At 39.4% G+C, this 14,423-nt stretch overlaps 1 protein-coding gene and 1 long non-coding RNA gene across 3 annotated transcripts in view; both read right to left on the reverse strand.

The window, feature by feature from the left end:
- Positions 1–435: 435 nt before the first annotated feature.
- On the reverse strand, positions 436–9,911 carry LOC108448998. The gene is made up of 2 exons (XR_001865092.1): positions 7,913–9,911; positions 436–1,637 (listed from the first exon to the last, which is right to left on the reverse strand). It is a non-coding gene; the product is annotated as an uncharacterized LOC108448998 (long non-coding RNA).
- Positions 9,912–11,412: 1,501 nt separating this feature from the next.
- The window catches only part of LOC103622004 (solute carrier family 12 member 7), a 64,472-nt gene continuing 61,461 nt past the window's right edge, over positions 11,413–14,423 (reverse strand). For both annotated transcript variants that reach the window (XM_017743637.1, XM_017743638.1), the window contains 2 exons: positions 12,831–12,964; positions 11,413–12,377 (listed from right to left, as the gene is read on the reverse strand). In XM_017743637.1, coding sequence (XP_017599126.1) covers positions 12,286–12,377; positions 12,831–12,964 — 226 coding nt within the window. In that variant the 3' untranslated portion in view covers positions 11,413–12,285. The remainder of the gene's footprint in view (positions 12,378–12,830; positions 12,965–14,423) is intronic.

Genomic DNA, 14,423 nt, shown 5'->3' on the forward strand with positions numbered 1-14,423 from the left:
AAACGGACAGAAAGCCTTGGTAACTGTTCATCAAAACGTGAAAGAAATACATCATGTTCTAGAAAGAGGAAAGAAAGATGCTGGACACAGCTGGTGGGATACTTCTTTTGGGTGGTCACCTACTGCTACAGGTGTCCTGAACAAATTGTGTCGTCCCATCCTTGTTCTCTTGATTTTAGTTTTGATTGGTTTTGTTTTATCAGCAATCTTACACATCATGAATTGCAGAATGATGAAACGGTTAACACAATTGACATCTGTAATAGATGTGCACAATTTGGACAATATCCCATCCACTGTGGACACCCCTAAGGTTATTGACACAAGATGAACTACAGGAGTATTAAAATAAGATAAGACATGATTAAAAATTACATGTGTATTTTGATTAAAAATTACTTATTCCTTCTTTTTCCTTTTCTTCCTCTTTTCTTATTTTCTCTACCCTTTTCTGGGATATGCTACCAACATTAACGAGTCCTGAAGACTTCGCAACAACACTACGAAATCGTGCTGATGGAGCTCTCCTGATGACAATCGTGAGTCCTGGGGTGGTGTAAGAGACGGTCTGAAGATCCCTCATCTGCCTCACGATCATCGCCGAGGACAGAGGCTAAACACAGGAGTTCCGACCTGCCTAAGGTGGGATGTCTGCCAACTGTTGCCTGCAGGTGTGCCCGCTGGGAACTGGTACGCATTCCTGAGGAAATCTGTGCAGGTCACAGTGGACTGCGCCGTTCTTGCTGCCCAGGCGGGAAGGACTGCGCTGAAGCGGAAAGGAATGACCTGTCCTGTACACCTGTCCTGTACCTGTTTCCCAAAGCAACGGGCCTCATAACAACGGCTGTAGATTTGCCCCACCTCTTGGGGAAAAGGGGGAGATGTGGGGATACAGCTAGAAAGCAGAAGCGAGAGCACTGCTAAACTCATGCCAGAAGTAGACGCGCTAACGCTGCTAGGCCGCAAACCATAGCAGGCAGTATAGTTAGCATAGGAGAAAGGCATGCTTGGTATGTACCTGTGATAGTTAGGGCTAGCTTTTAGTTTTGCAATGTTATTACGAAACATAGATACGGTCTTGGCCAGTTGCCCCTCGTTTCGAAAAAGGCCTATAAAGGGACTTCCTGAAATAACTGAGATGAGATCTCCCCACGGAAAGAAGACAAATCTATGGGCAGCAGACCACGAGGACTTCGTCTCATCTGTTGGTAGCCATTACCCCCCCTTTCTTCCTCTCTACTCTTTTACTTTGTTTTTCTTTATCTCTCTCTCTATCTCTTTCTCTCCTCTATCGCATTACCGTGTTGTGGGTACTTAACAAAGGTGCACTGTTTTGATTAAAACTGAAATCCCTTGTGTCCTTTTGCACTCTGAGATCTGTAAACAAACCATCACGACCCTTACTTGTATTAACGGATCGTGACACATGTCCAAAAGAAAAAATCACTGGAACAAAAAGAGCAAACTGATCCAAGGTGAACTGATCCACGGTGAAAAACAGAAGCCTGCGAAAATCTGGGGAAAAAAAAAAAAGGCAACTCACGTGCCCGATTCACAGATGCAACTCTTGCAAAACTTTTGAAGGCAGTCTCACTCCCTCTGCTGAACAATCAACTGGAGGAAATCCCACTCCAAATCTGTGGGAAACAACAAAAGTGGTGCAACAAGCACTTCATAGAATAAAAACTAAAACTCCACCTGAATAAATTAATGCAATTAACATTGCATTAATTTCACCTGGCTTTTTTTTTTTTTTTTGAGGAAATCTGTTTCTTTTCTCTTTTCTAAGAATGTCAAACATCCCTGCATTGACGATAAAGAAAGCAGTTTGAGGGCAGAGAAAGTGCAAGCAGCAGAATCACATCTAAATGTGATAACCATTTACTCACGTGGACGCTGTCACTTTGTGTTAGCCCCAAGGAGTTTTACTTCTTTTTAATAATCGGTCTAGTGGGCCAAATTTTCACTTTTTAAGAACCTACCAACACATGGGATGGAGCTGCATGAAAACCAATGAAATGTAAAGTGTCACCATAATTGCTTGCATTGTCAGTTTGTTCACGTTTGTCATTTAAGAATTTATACATACTTGAAATCATACCAATATGTTCTAACCTTCCCAGTTCTGCCTCAGAAGACTTCAAAATTATTTTAATTCAGCTAATTTTTTTTATTTACTATTTAGTGAATTAAAGAATCTTGACAAAACACAAGCAAATGCTACATAAGAAATGATTAAATCCCCCTTCCTAAACCAGGAGGGCTTTTTGCAGCCATAGACTGCAAATAGGACATGAATAAAATACAGAAAAGCCTTCTACCAGCTCTCAAACTAAAGTGCTGTTCAATCTCATGCCATAGGTCTTAAGAAGGTATTTTAGCTTTGCCTCACTCCACCTATTTATAGCACATTCTGCAATCTCAGACGAGGGTGCAGAATGTGATGAAGGCAATTCAGTCACTAAAATTCAAAGAAAAAAAAAAGGCTACTTGGATTAATGAAACTAATTTTGAAAGAGAATTAATTTCTTTTTAAAAAAAGCCCCAGTTTCTAGTTTGTGTCAAGATTACATTACAACAGTGCTATAATTGGTCTCCTAGAAAACAGAGCATAGCCCTGATGGAAAGATATGTTTGCATGAGAACATTTTGTATGGAAATGTTTTGTGTGTTGATTTGTATCCTAAAAACTAATCCTTCATAATGTCTAAAATTATCCAGCAGAGTAAAAATATTAATGGAACAAAAACTGTCTAAAGAAGCTGCAACCAAAGAAGCCTCCCCAAAGATACCTGACTAAGACTTGAAAGTTTAAGTTAAACCACTAAGATTAGAGAAAGGGAAAACCCATTCCTTAATCATCTCAGGCCTAGGAAAACAAACAAACAAACAAACAAGGCTGAAAGAGGAGAAATACCCATAGATAATGAAATAACAGATCAAGTGATCCCATTAGAAGGAGACGTTGAAATTCCAAAGAAATCAAAACCGGCTTCCCCACTCATTATTGAACGCCTGGAAGGGGCACAACCAGTGTCAGTTAAGCGATATCCTCTAAAGCACGGAGCACCAGTAGAAATAAAACCAATAATTGCTACATTTATTGATCAAGAGTTGTTAAGAGAGTATAGGTCTCCCTACAATACCCCAATTCTACCAATACAAAAGCCAAATGGAAATTATCAATTAGTTCAAGACCTGAGAGCGATAAATACAATATCAAGAACACTGCATCCTGTAGTAGCCAATCCTTGCACTTTACTTACAAAATTACAAAGTGGCTGGGTGTGGTTTTCAGCTCTAGATTTAAAAGATGCTTTCTTTTGTCTGCCATTCCTTGAAAGCAGTCAGGAGATTTATGCCTTTGAATGGGAAAACCCCAAAACAGGGGAAAAAGCCAGCTTACACGGACCCTATTGCCACAAGGATTCCAAAAATAGCCTCACAAGAATTGGAGATCATTAGCTAAAGAACTGGAAGCCTGGAACACCGACACTCTGGGAAGGTACACTTCTGCAGTACATTGATGACCTACTAATAACAACAAGAACCCATGAAGACTGCAAGGAATGAGCTGTAAGTCTTTTAAACGTTCTGGGACTAAGCGGATATAGGCTCTCCCCTGAAAAGGCTCAGCTAGTCCTCCAAAAAGTGAAATACAAACTGGCAGGAGGAGAGAGAGCCTTGGAAAATAACAAGAAAGAGACCATTTGTCAGATGCCCCAGACAACTACAATAAAAGAAAACAAAACTAAGAACTTCTCTGGGAATGACAAGACAGTGTAAGTTATGGATCTACAGCTATGGACTAATTGTGAAACTCTCCTAAAAGAAACGGAGGGGACCCACCTATGCTGGACACCAGAGACTAATAATGCACTTGTAACAATTAACAACTTGTTTCACCTGGCTATTTTTTTTTTTTGAGGAAATTTGTTTATTTTCTCTTTCTAAGAATGTCAAACATCCCTGCATTGATGATAAAGAAAGCAGTTTGAGGGCAGAGAAAGTGCAGGAGCAGTAATGTAGATACAAAAATGCTGCTAGCAAGGATTTTCTTGCTATTTTCTAAGTCCATGAGAGACTTTTCTCTCTCACAGGAGAGGTAGCAGAGTATGTAAACAACCAAGCCACCTGCAACCTTGAAAAGTCTTGTTTATGGTATAGTAGAAAAATATTTTGACAATGGATGTTTTAGGATTTTAGCCAATCACCCCAAGGGGTGGCTGATCCTTTGTCCAATTAGACTATGAAGAAAAAAGTCTATAAAAGAGTTTGTAAAATAAATAAATCAATCAATCTTGCTGCACAATTCCTGCCTGCTGGATCTTCTCTCCTCCTCCTCCCTATGGCTGCGGGACACGGTGATATAACCTAGGGCCCAGGCCTGCTGTAATACAGTAATCTCAATCATGTGCACCAGGGCACCACTGAATCTACCAAAGGCCTGTGTTATCTAAACAGAGATGTTCTACTTGTCAAATATAGGAAGCTAAAGAAAGATTTATATGATACACATCTTTTTCTACACCCCAGCTGCATGTCACTGGAGCATGTCTATAATCCTCCACATCAATCTCCCATTACTATCCCACACAGGATCTGAAAATGACTAGCCGTTCCATTTCATCAGCGTAAACTATGTCCCCTTGTTTTTCAAAGCTGATGTTATTTCCATGGTGATCTATTGTCACTGTCCTTCCTAGTCTGTGGCTCTGGTTACACTTTAGCCTTCCTTTGGGCTGTGGCTGCTGCAGTCACCTGATTTTGCAATCTTAGGAAAGAGTCCAGATCATTGATTAAAAGTATTAAATGGAACTGACCCTGGAAAGATGAATTATGCCTCTCTGTAGATGACCAAATCTCCACCTTCTTCCCAATTCCAAAACTGAGAATATTTGTTTACACTTTTAAAGGCCCATCTGTTCTGTGAAGTTGTAATGAAAAGATGATGGTGATGATCTTTTTTCTTCCTTCTCCATCATTTCTAGAATAAATGCTTTCAGTCAGAAATGGTTTCTTTCTGCTTTCTGCTAATGTTTCTGCTGTGTATTGTGGGAAATTATGCATAGAGCCACTGACTTGTCTTTTTCCATCCTCTGCTTCATTGGACTGAAGGTTTCTCTTGAGCCTGAGATCCATCACACAGCCTCAGCTTTACTTAGAGCTCTTTCTTTGTTGGGATTTTCACAGGCTGAAAGACAACCTTGGTTATGCTCCTTATTATTTCCATTTTCATTTTGAGCACCAGCTAACCTGCTCCTAATGAAACAGAACTATAAGCTTCATGGATGCTTAGTAGAAGTGTAATCCTTTTGTTGTAGTTTTCTTCAGTGCTCTGAGATTATGTGATGAGGTTGATAGAGTCCACAGCATATCTATTGAAACAAACTGATGTGCTGAATGAGTATTTTTCATATAGGAACACTGCTTCTCTACCTTATCTTGTGAAATTTTCTCTCACAATATTTCTACCTGAAGGGGGGAGAATAAGGAAGGGAAGTCTCACAGGAGCACGCTTCTGTGAGTCACAGCTCTATTTTTCACACTCAGCAGATTCAAAACTAAAGTTTTTCTTCCTGCAAGCTTTCTCAGGCTGAAATTGCAGACCTTTCAAGGCTCACTTTCCTTCATTTGATCCTTTTTAGATGCTTCACAGGACATATTATCTTGCAGGCAAATTAGTTTCTCTCTCATCAGAATTGGGTTTGGCCACTGTACACAGAATTTCTCCAAGTACAAAGTCTATTAAGGAGCAAGAGAGCCGATTGTTCTTAATATGCTCAAATACTGACAAGCTTGTGATTTTCCTTCAGCATTTATATGCTTAAAGCTTATGGTTCAGGTCTTGCTGGAAAGGTTTTTTGGTGGAAGAACATAGGCAGAGAAAATATTTGTATCCAAACTTCTCACTAGCTTGACAGGTATAACCAGTGATTTACAGTCAATCATAATCGGAATGATTTGTAGCAATTCAACGCATTATCAGCATATATCAGTGTGTGGCATCAGTGTTAACAGAGATGTTGGGAGGCATAGCAAGAAGAGAGGTGGTTTACATGGTCAGGAAAAGAGATGATGCCTGAAAAGTTCTCTGAAAGGCAGCCTATGCCACACACCACAAGTTTCTCTAACACAGAAAAGAGACGCCTCTTCTTCCTCATGACCTGCCTCTTTTCCTGAGTAAGGAGGACACTATTTCTTGAGCTTTTACTTCTAGAACGGATCCTTCCCTTTCAGTACCAACTCAGGTCATTCCATGAATCAGCAACAAGTTGTCCCTTCACAGTTTCCTGCCTCAGCTTATGAGCAGCTCTTGCAAGAGCATTGCTGCTGCAGTTCCCTCCAGCTTGAGTCCGTTTGCCCTGGATGCAGCTCTGCTGTTTCCAACTGCTACCTTCCGTACAGGCCCTCCACTGGACTTACAAGTACTGCTGTTGTAGGAACCCAGAGTGCAGAGAATATTTCTCTGCCTGTTTTGAAGGGTTTTTACCCCCCTGAACAACACTGTTTTGACCTTTGACCATGGAAAAAATTGCCAACTATCAGACAAGAACTAGAAAATACAATGGTGTGAATTAGGTGATAGACTACTATGTAAGATTGTCACAGGGTGAAAAACTTAGAGGTTTTGGGCTTCTCTTTGTAGTAAATAGATTAAGAGCAAAAAACATCAAAATGGAGGACTGTTGTTGTTCTCCAAACCTTCTTCTTCTACTATTCCATATTCTGCAGTAAAAGTAATTTGGGATGATTAGACAAAAAATTCCGCAGTTCCTGGCTGTGTTACTGAATAATTGGTAGGAAAGTGAAAATAATATATGTTTTCAGTAACTATGGGTTAAATTATCTTTAAAAGGCTGTGTAAATCTTGATAATTAGGCTTTCTCCTGCATTCTCTGCTCTGTGCTACATCTGGGTCATGCTAGTGACTCTATTTCTCTGATAAGACTTAATAAACAACTATCTAGCAGCAGTGAAGGCTGAAAGTCTCCGTTTGTCTCTCGAACTAACTCCTGGCAAGGACTTTAAAAACTCTCTCCCATCAGGAGAGATTTGATTTACAGCACGGATCTGTCAGCTGTGATGTGAGGTTTGTTTGCACTAACCCAGGAAGTGGGTATAGAGATACATAAAGAGCTAGGAATAAATACAGGCCTACAGGCATACATATAGGTAGTGGTATAGATATGTGTGCATATTATTTTTTCCCAGTTGTTTCTAAGAGGTGATTATGTTCACTTAGTAACAGAGGACAGAGGTAGTGGCGTTTTGTACTGTTGTGTCTAATGTGAATAATAGTTTTGGCAAAAAAGACAGTTCATTCAGATAGACATAAAATTTTCTTCATTTCAGTGAGGAACACAGCCAGGGCTGTCTACTTCAGCCTACAGCAATATCTCCAATAACAAACTGTGGTTTTCCCTTTCACCCTCATAGATAATTCCAGAAATAAATCTTACGGGAGAGAGTAAGCCTTTGGCATTCCAAGGATGCAAACAAACTCTCTGGAGTGATCTATTGTCAATCTCTACCCTCAATACATTACCCTTTCCTTCAGCGATATTTAATGGAGCTGTTTTTTTTTCAACTGATCTAAACAATTTTGTCATTTTGCTTGAGTGTTGCCAGGAAAACCCACTCCATGCATCTTAAAGCAAATTGGGATCCAAGCATTTTATTTATCTGTTAACAGCACAAAATTAAGCAGCAATAAGAAAAGTGTGTCATTCAGGATAAACAGTGGTAGTATCACAGGTAAACCCCCAAACTTGACATACACAAATGTTAGTAGACACCAGCAAATTTTTAAACACCCTTTGTAAAAAACGTAAAAGAGCTTTCTGAAGAGCATTCACTTTCCCTTGGCAGCCTTTCAATAGCACCACCAACACTGGTGCTGTACACTTACCTTGTCAACTAAAGGTACCATCAGATTCTTGCATTCTCGGGGGAGTCCAGCTCAAAAACTGAAAATGGCCAGTAACTCCTCCCACACAAAATGTGCCAGGATAGAGAGCTGTTGATGTTCCTCTGGCAGGGTTTTCCATAGCATAACCAACACTACTGCTATTCACTTCTCTTGCAAACTAAAGGCACCATCACTATCTCAGTCTCCACAGTGCCCAGCTGCAAAATTGAAAATATCCAGCAATGGGCCCTACACAAAAGGAGCCAGGACAAAAAGCTGTTGCTGGCTTTTACCTCCTTCCTCCCTGTCACTGTTCAACAGCACCACTAGATAGAGCTATGTCCTTGCCTTGCCAGCTAAAGGTACCATCACACACTCAAACTCATTTCAAGTGCAACTCCAAAATTGAAAACGTCCAGCAACTGTTCTCACACAAAAGGAGTCAGGACAGAAAGCTGACCCTTATCTTCTCCTGCCAGCCTTTCAACAGAACCACCAACCCTGGGGCTACGTGCTTGTCTTACCAATGAACTGTGCCAGTGCATTCTCTCACTCTCTCCAGAGTCCAGCACTTTCTCCCATACAGAAAGTGCCAGGGCAGACCTCACCTTGCTCTTGCAGGCTTTCAACAGCACCAATCCCACTGTGGCTAGGCAAGTGCATGCCTGCTGCTCTTGCACTATCAAGGCACCACTTATGTCCTGTTCCTCTTGTTGAGTGGAAGTTTGGAGAGGGAGTGAGCACTGCACTACCCTTAGCTCCATTTCCTCAGGGGATCTTGCTTATGCAAAAGAGCCTGTGCTTTAAAAGGACTCCAGGCTTGCTGCACTATCTGGATCTATTGCTTCTCAGCTGTCCCTGCATGCACTTCTCATACATCCCTGGCCAAGAAGCACAGCTGGGCAAGTTTTGAAAAGTAAAAAGTGTGCTTGTCATTGACTCGTGTCATACTTTTGAAAATATTCTACAGTACTACATACCTCTTCTACATTTGTGTTTGGTCAATACTGATCCTCATTCTCCACATCCTCACTCTTCAGCAAACAGGGACTGCTTGGCCTGTACTCCTGTTGCTAGTCTTGGTGGCTTTTCTTTGCCAGACTGCAAGGGTATTTTTTCAAGCTAAACTGAAGAACACATCAGCCTGATCCTGCCTACATGTGTGCATTGTGTTAATGCTTGTGAGCATTGGTTCTGAAAAAGACAGAAGGAAAAAAGGAAAAAGATAGAAGGAAAAAAGGAAAAAAAAAGACAAACCCCCCACCATAAAATATAATCCTGTTTCCATTTGCAACCTTTTTTGATTTGTGTCCTTAGAAGAGTTTTTAGAACTGAAAACCCCCTGGTATTTCAGGCAAATAATGGTCTCATTGTTACTCAATGTCATTGAGTTCTGAGGTAAAGAGAGAGGGAAGCTGTTTTGGAATAAACCTACATCAATTGCCTAGTCCAGCTGCTGACCAAACACTGCAACTCGGCACTTGCTCTACCACCTAAGCTTCACCAGCAGTTAACCCTGACTCTTGAGAGAGATCAGCTCCAGGAGTGAGCAGGAGTTAAAGGTGTTTCTAGCTCTAATTTTTGAAGATCCAAAAGCTTCTTGGCAGCCCATTTAGAATCCTAGCATCACAGGAACTCTGAGCTTGCTCTACTACCTAAATCTTATGCCACTGTCCTTTGCATCTCTCAAATTTACAGGACAACCTACTCTATGATTTAACTTCACAAACTCATTAAGAAATACCACAAAAAGCAAATGACAAAGATGGGCACAATCTCTTTCTCCAGACCATTCTAGCATGTGAATTTAACTATTCACCACTCAAGTAATGGTATTTCATAGCTTATAACACGTAAGGTTTAATATTGTGCACCTATGACCAAAATCCAAAAGAATTACATACCCAACAGACAAGTGCATTCATACTTCCTCCTGCATCATGGGTGCATTTACTACCTGACACCAAAAAGCATGAATGCCTCAGGAGTTCAGCAGCTGTTGGATCTGCGGTCTATGTTTACTGCCATAAGTTAATGGATTTTTACCTCACTTCCTAACATATTTAAAGGCTGTAGGAGACAGCAATTTGCAGGTGAGAATAGGTGCAAAATTGTCCTGTAGCTTTTTCTTACGAGGTCATAAAGAAATATAACAAACTATCATCAGAAATAAGGCCTCAATGACATTTTGCCCTGACTAGTCTTGCACGTGAATTCACCTATCCACCACTTTAAATCATAGTGTTTGATAACTTATAGCCCATAATTCTTAATATTGTGCACCTACAAGCAAATCTCAAAAAAATGAAGCCGACATGGAAGTGTTCGTACATCCTCCTCCATCACAGCATGGGTGGTCCCTGTAACACAAAAGGATGTATAAAAGTCTCAGAAGCCCATCTGCTGTTGGATCATTGAAAGCTTCCTTTCTAAGTTGATGTTTTGTACTTTCCAGCTTGAAGGTTTGTTCTCTACCGCTTCTGTAAGTTTATCAAATACCTTCTGTTATGCCCACAGAAACCTCTGTCAGTCTCGCCTTGCACCTAAGGGCACTCATAGAGCCTTTGGTAGGTCCCTGATGGCTCTGAAAGCTTATCTCTAAATTTTTATCATTACTTTTACTATAAGCCATCTACAGTTGTCTATAAATGCCTGCTGATGGCCCTGCACAACAGCCCGTGGAGTGCCTTTTAATATGTCCCATGAAAAGCCTAGAGCCACCTGGAGTGCAGTAGGGGCATCTGCTGATGTTTCTCTTCTCCTCACTGGTCTGAGAATGCTTTTTAATTCAATTGATCTGCTGTGCAAATCTAGAACCTTCAGATGCCTTCTCATCTGTCCACAGGGCCTCCATGTGCCTTTCATTGCACGTAAGAGCCCCTGCAGTGTCTTTGGTGCACCCCCAAGGTACCTCTGAGCGACTATGCAAAAACCTATTCCTAACTCAAGGCATACTGCTGCAGTCACACTCAGTGGTATATGGGGGCATTCTGGTGTGCAGCATGCCTTTCCAAATGCCTTTTGATGTAACCCAGCAGTGTTTTTGAGTCATCAGGAATTCACTGGGTCATCTGATTACCTTTTTGTTCCCTCTGTTCCTGTGCATCAAACTACAGGGACAGGTAATGGCTGTTTTCAGCTTTTGCTGTTTATAGCTTTGTCTTAGTTCAGCTGAGAGTGTTATGATAAAAACCCTGGCCTTGAGCCTAGCCAGGTACTTGGGCACTGCATCACTGCTGTTCTAGTCTGAGCAACAGATGTCTTGATTGTATTACAAAGGAATAAGAAAAAGAAAAACCAAAATAAGTGTCTATATGTCTAAATAGACCCATTCTTTTTACAGCAGGACAATCTTCTGATACACTTTAGGTCTTAAACAACATTTACAAAGCTAAAGAGTGCCTGAAAAGGAACAGAATTATAAAAGAAGCAAAGAGTTTCTATTGAATACCTAAGCTAAACTGTTCAAAAATTTCAAGTGAAAAACACTTAGGAGCTAGTTCAGTTGAGAAAAGCAGATTTTATTTCAAACAGCAGCATACATACAACATTTTCAAAATATACATATCTGAAAACAAGAGACTGCATTTCATTAACCACCTTGCTGTGGTTTATCAACTGTTAAATTATATTTGGAACCGGGTGAAGTTTCTGCACCATCGCCTTCCTATGAGGTGGATGCTCTCATGTTTCATCACTGGTATAATGGTGCAAGATAATGGTAACTGCCAGTACCTCATAGAAAAGAACCCACACAACTTGTCTATTTGCTGTCACCTGGTGGTTTCAGCTACCTAAGTATTTTAAATACAGAAATATTATTTTTAACAGGTATGGCAAATCATGAACTTCAGGGAAACACTCTATGCATGTCATAGACAAATTTGACTGGCTATATATATCTCTGAAGGAAGGTTCCTGAACCAGGACTAATTCCAACAGAAGCAACACAGCAGCATTTTGGTAAAGAAAGAAGACAACCTTTCCTACAAACCTTCCCTTTTATTATGATGCAGAACAAAGATTAAAATAATCAAAAGTTGCTTACATTTCTATATCTTTAAAAATACGATTGCATTACCAATTTTTTTGTTTTACCACAGCTTAAGAAGTGTCAGAATATGCTACACATAAATATCCTAACCCATCCACCATTTATCAATTCCCCATAGAAATATTTTCTACCTAAATTTGCTTAAAATATTATTTAAATATAACATCTTATTAGGAAAAAAAGAATACATCATCATAAGATTCAGCTTGCAGGTAATTTTCAACGCACTAGAACACAATGAAGCTGCTCAAATTATGGCAAAAAACTTTGTTTTCTTATGGTGGTGGTGTGTTGTGTGTGAAAACCACATGCAAACAGATTAAGAATAAATGGTGATCACTTCACGTCCACTGCCTCGGACTAGGAGAACTCTATCCAGACCTTCTGTCAGAACTTCCAGAAATTCCATGTCTGAAATACCATCTGGTCAAGGAATTTATTCAGAAGAGAAACAAAATAGCTAGTAATCTCTCAAAAAGTCTGACATATAATGCGAAAATAAAGTTCAACAATTTCATCAAAGAGTTTTTATGTGTCACCCTTTACTGTCCCATTACTGGTTATTCAAGTGGAAGTGAGGCCTAACTTGGGGGAAATTCCTAGTTTTTCCCTAATCACCTACAAAAAAAGATAAAAGTAGGAAATTTTAAAATTAGTTCAAATTTAAGAAATGCTTTATATCAATAGAAAACCCCCCTCCCTCACCACTACCAAGATTTTTTTCTAACTCTCTTTGTGTCACTTTCTTAAAGGCAGACTTATGCTTACCATACTTACTATTGGTTATCCCAACAGGTAATGGCAGAATGACAAAAATGAAACTCTCAATTTCAAGAAATATGGAATAAATACAGTAGAGGATACAGTTTTCATCCCCTTTTCTGTTTTTAGGAGGTCCAGGCATATTCAGGAGAACTAGCTGAGCATGCTGTGATTTATTAAGCACTACTCCGTTGAGCTTCACAGCAGTGTGCATTCTTCTCACATTTGACTGATTTCTAGCATGCAAAGAAACATTTTTAAGCACTGTCATAATACTTATGTAATTGAATCATATGTTATTTATTTGAAATTACAAGTATGTAAAACAAGCTATTTTCATGGACACTAGTATTTGTACATATTCAAAATAAATAAGAAAATTCAATACCTTTGACAAGAACATTTAAGTCTGAAATTCAAGCAGTTCTAAGTAATTTGTCAGAATGCACAAATCTTCCAGTTGTCAATTATCTTTTACCAATATGAATCAAAACTTTGGTTTCAATAGAAATTAAAGTTCAGACAAGAACCACTAAGAATCCAGTTTGAGTTATATAAAAAAGTAACTGGATTTATACAAGAATTCCCAGACAATGAAATTACAGGTATGCAATGGAAAGATCACAGTATTTATGCTGTACAGTACAAGGTTTTATTCATGCTCCTTTGGAAACATTACAAAATTCTATAAGCCAGTGAAGAAAATTCAGAAACACCACAGAATTTTGAAAAAATTACTAGCTTCTCACACCGTAAGAGTAAGGCAGTAAGCAGTGAACTGAAATTGAGCCTATTCCCTTACATTATCAACATTACCTAGTATTTTCCTTGATGCATCTACAAATGTAATTGTTGTAGATTTGTGCACAGGAAGAAAAAACGGCTAGGATTTTAAAAATGTCCTAATTTTAGTCTTTCTCTTGTATGGTTTAGTTGCTTTTCAGAACAAAATAAAAGAACAGTTTCCTTACAGTTCCTGAGAAACAGCCATCTGTGTAAAGTTAGCCATGGCTGGAAATGAGTCATATGCTACAATGTGACCAAAATATTCAAACTCTAACTTAGTCCATTTATCCAAAAGATCTGCTGCCCAAAAATAGATTTTTTTTTTTTTAATAAATAGTTAAAAGGCATTTGGCCTGAAATTTAGTGGCCAGTGAAAACCAGCCCTATCAATTCAATTGATTCTCTATACACTGCCACCTCCAATCTTCCCCCTACAAGAGAATGACATTTCTAAAACTGAGTTTATCAGTCCCTCCTGGGGGATTTTCTATCACGATGCCCATCTATCCTAAGAACCAACTGTACAAAAACCATATATGGAACAAAGGAACGCTTGAAGCTCAGTCTGTTAGAAGCAGAACTGCATTTGAGACGACCAAACAAGAACTATGAAGAAAGGCAAGATTGTATAACTTAGATGTATAAATATTGAAGCTGAAACATTGTTAAACTAAAAACAAAATGCAGGGTGTAACTTTGTGACTGTGGGCAAAAATTCAGCACTGAAATAAAGGCTTGCGTTGTGTAAAATATGAACTGAGGCTTACTAACATCACTTATCCTTCAAACACTGGTAGAACTGAAATCATACATAGTAGACAAAGTAAACGTCCAAAATTTTCAAAAGAAGCTCAATTTGTTAAGCAGATAAAATTAAGAAAATGCTGAACTCTAAAAAAAAGCAGAGCA

Source organism: Corvus brachyrhynchos, unplaced genomic scaffold (assembly GCF_000691975.1).
Source record: "Corvus brachyrhynchos isolate BGI_N302 unplaced genomic scaffold, ASM69197v1 scaffold49, whole genome shotgun sequence".
Taxonomy (NCBI): Eukaryota; Metazoa; Chordata; class Aves; order Passeriformes; family Corvidae; genus Corvus; species Corvus brachyrhynchos.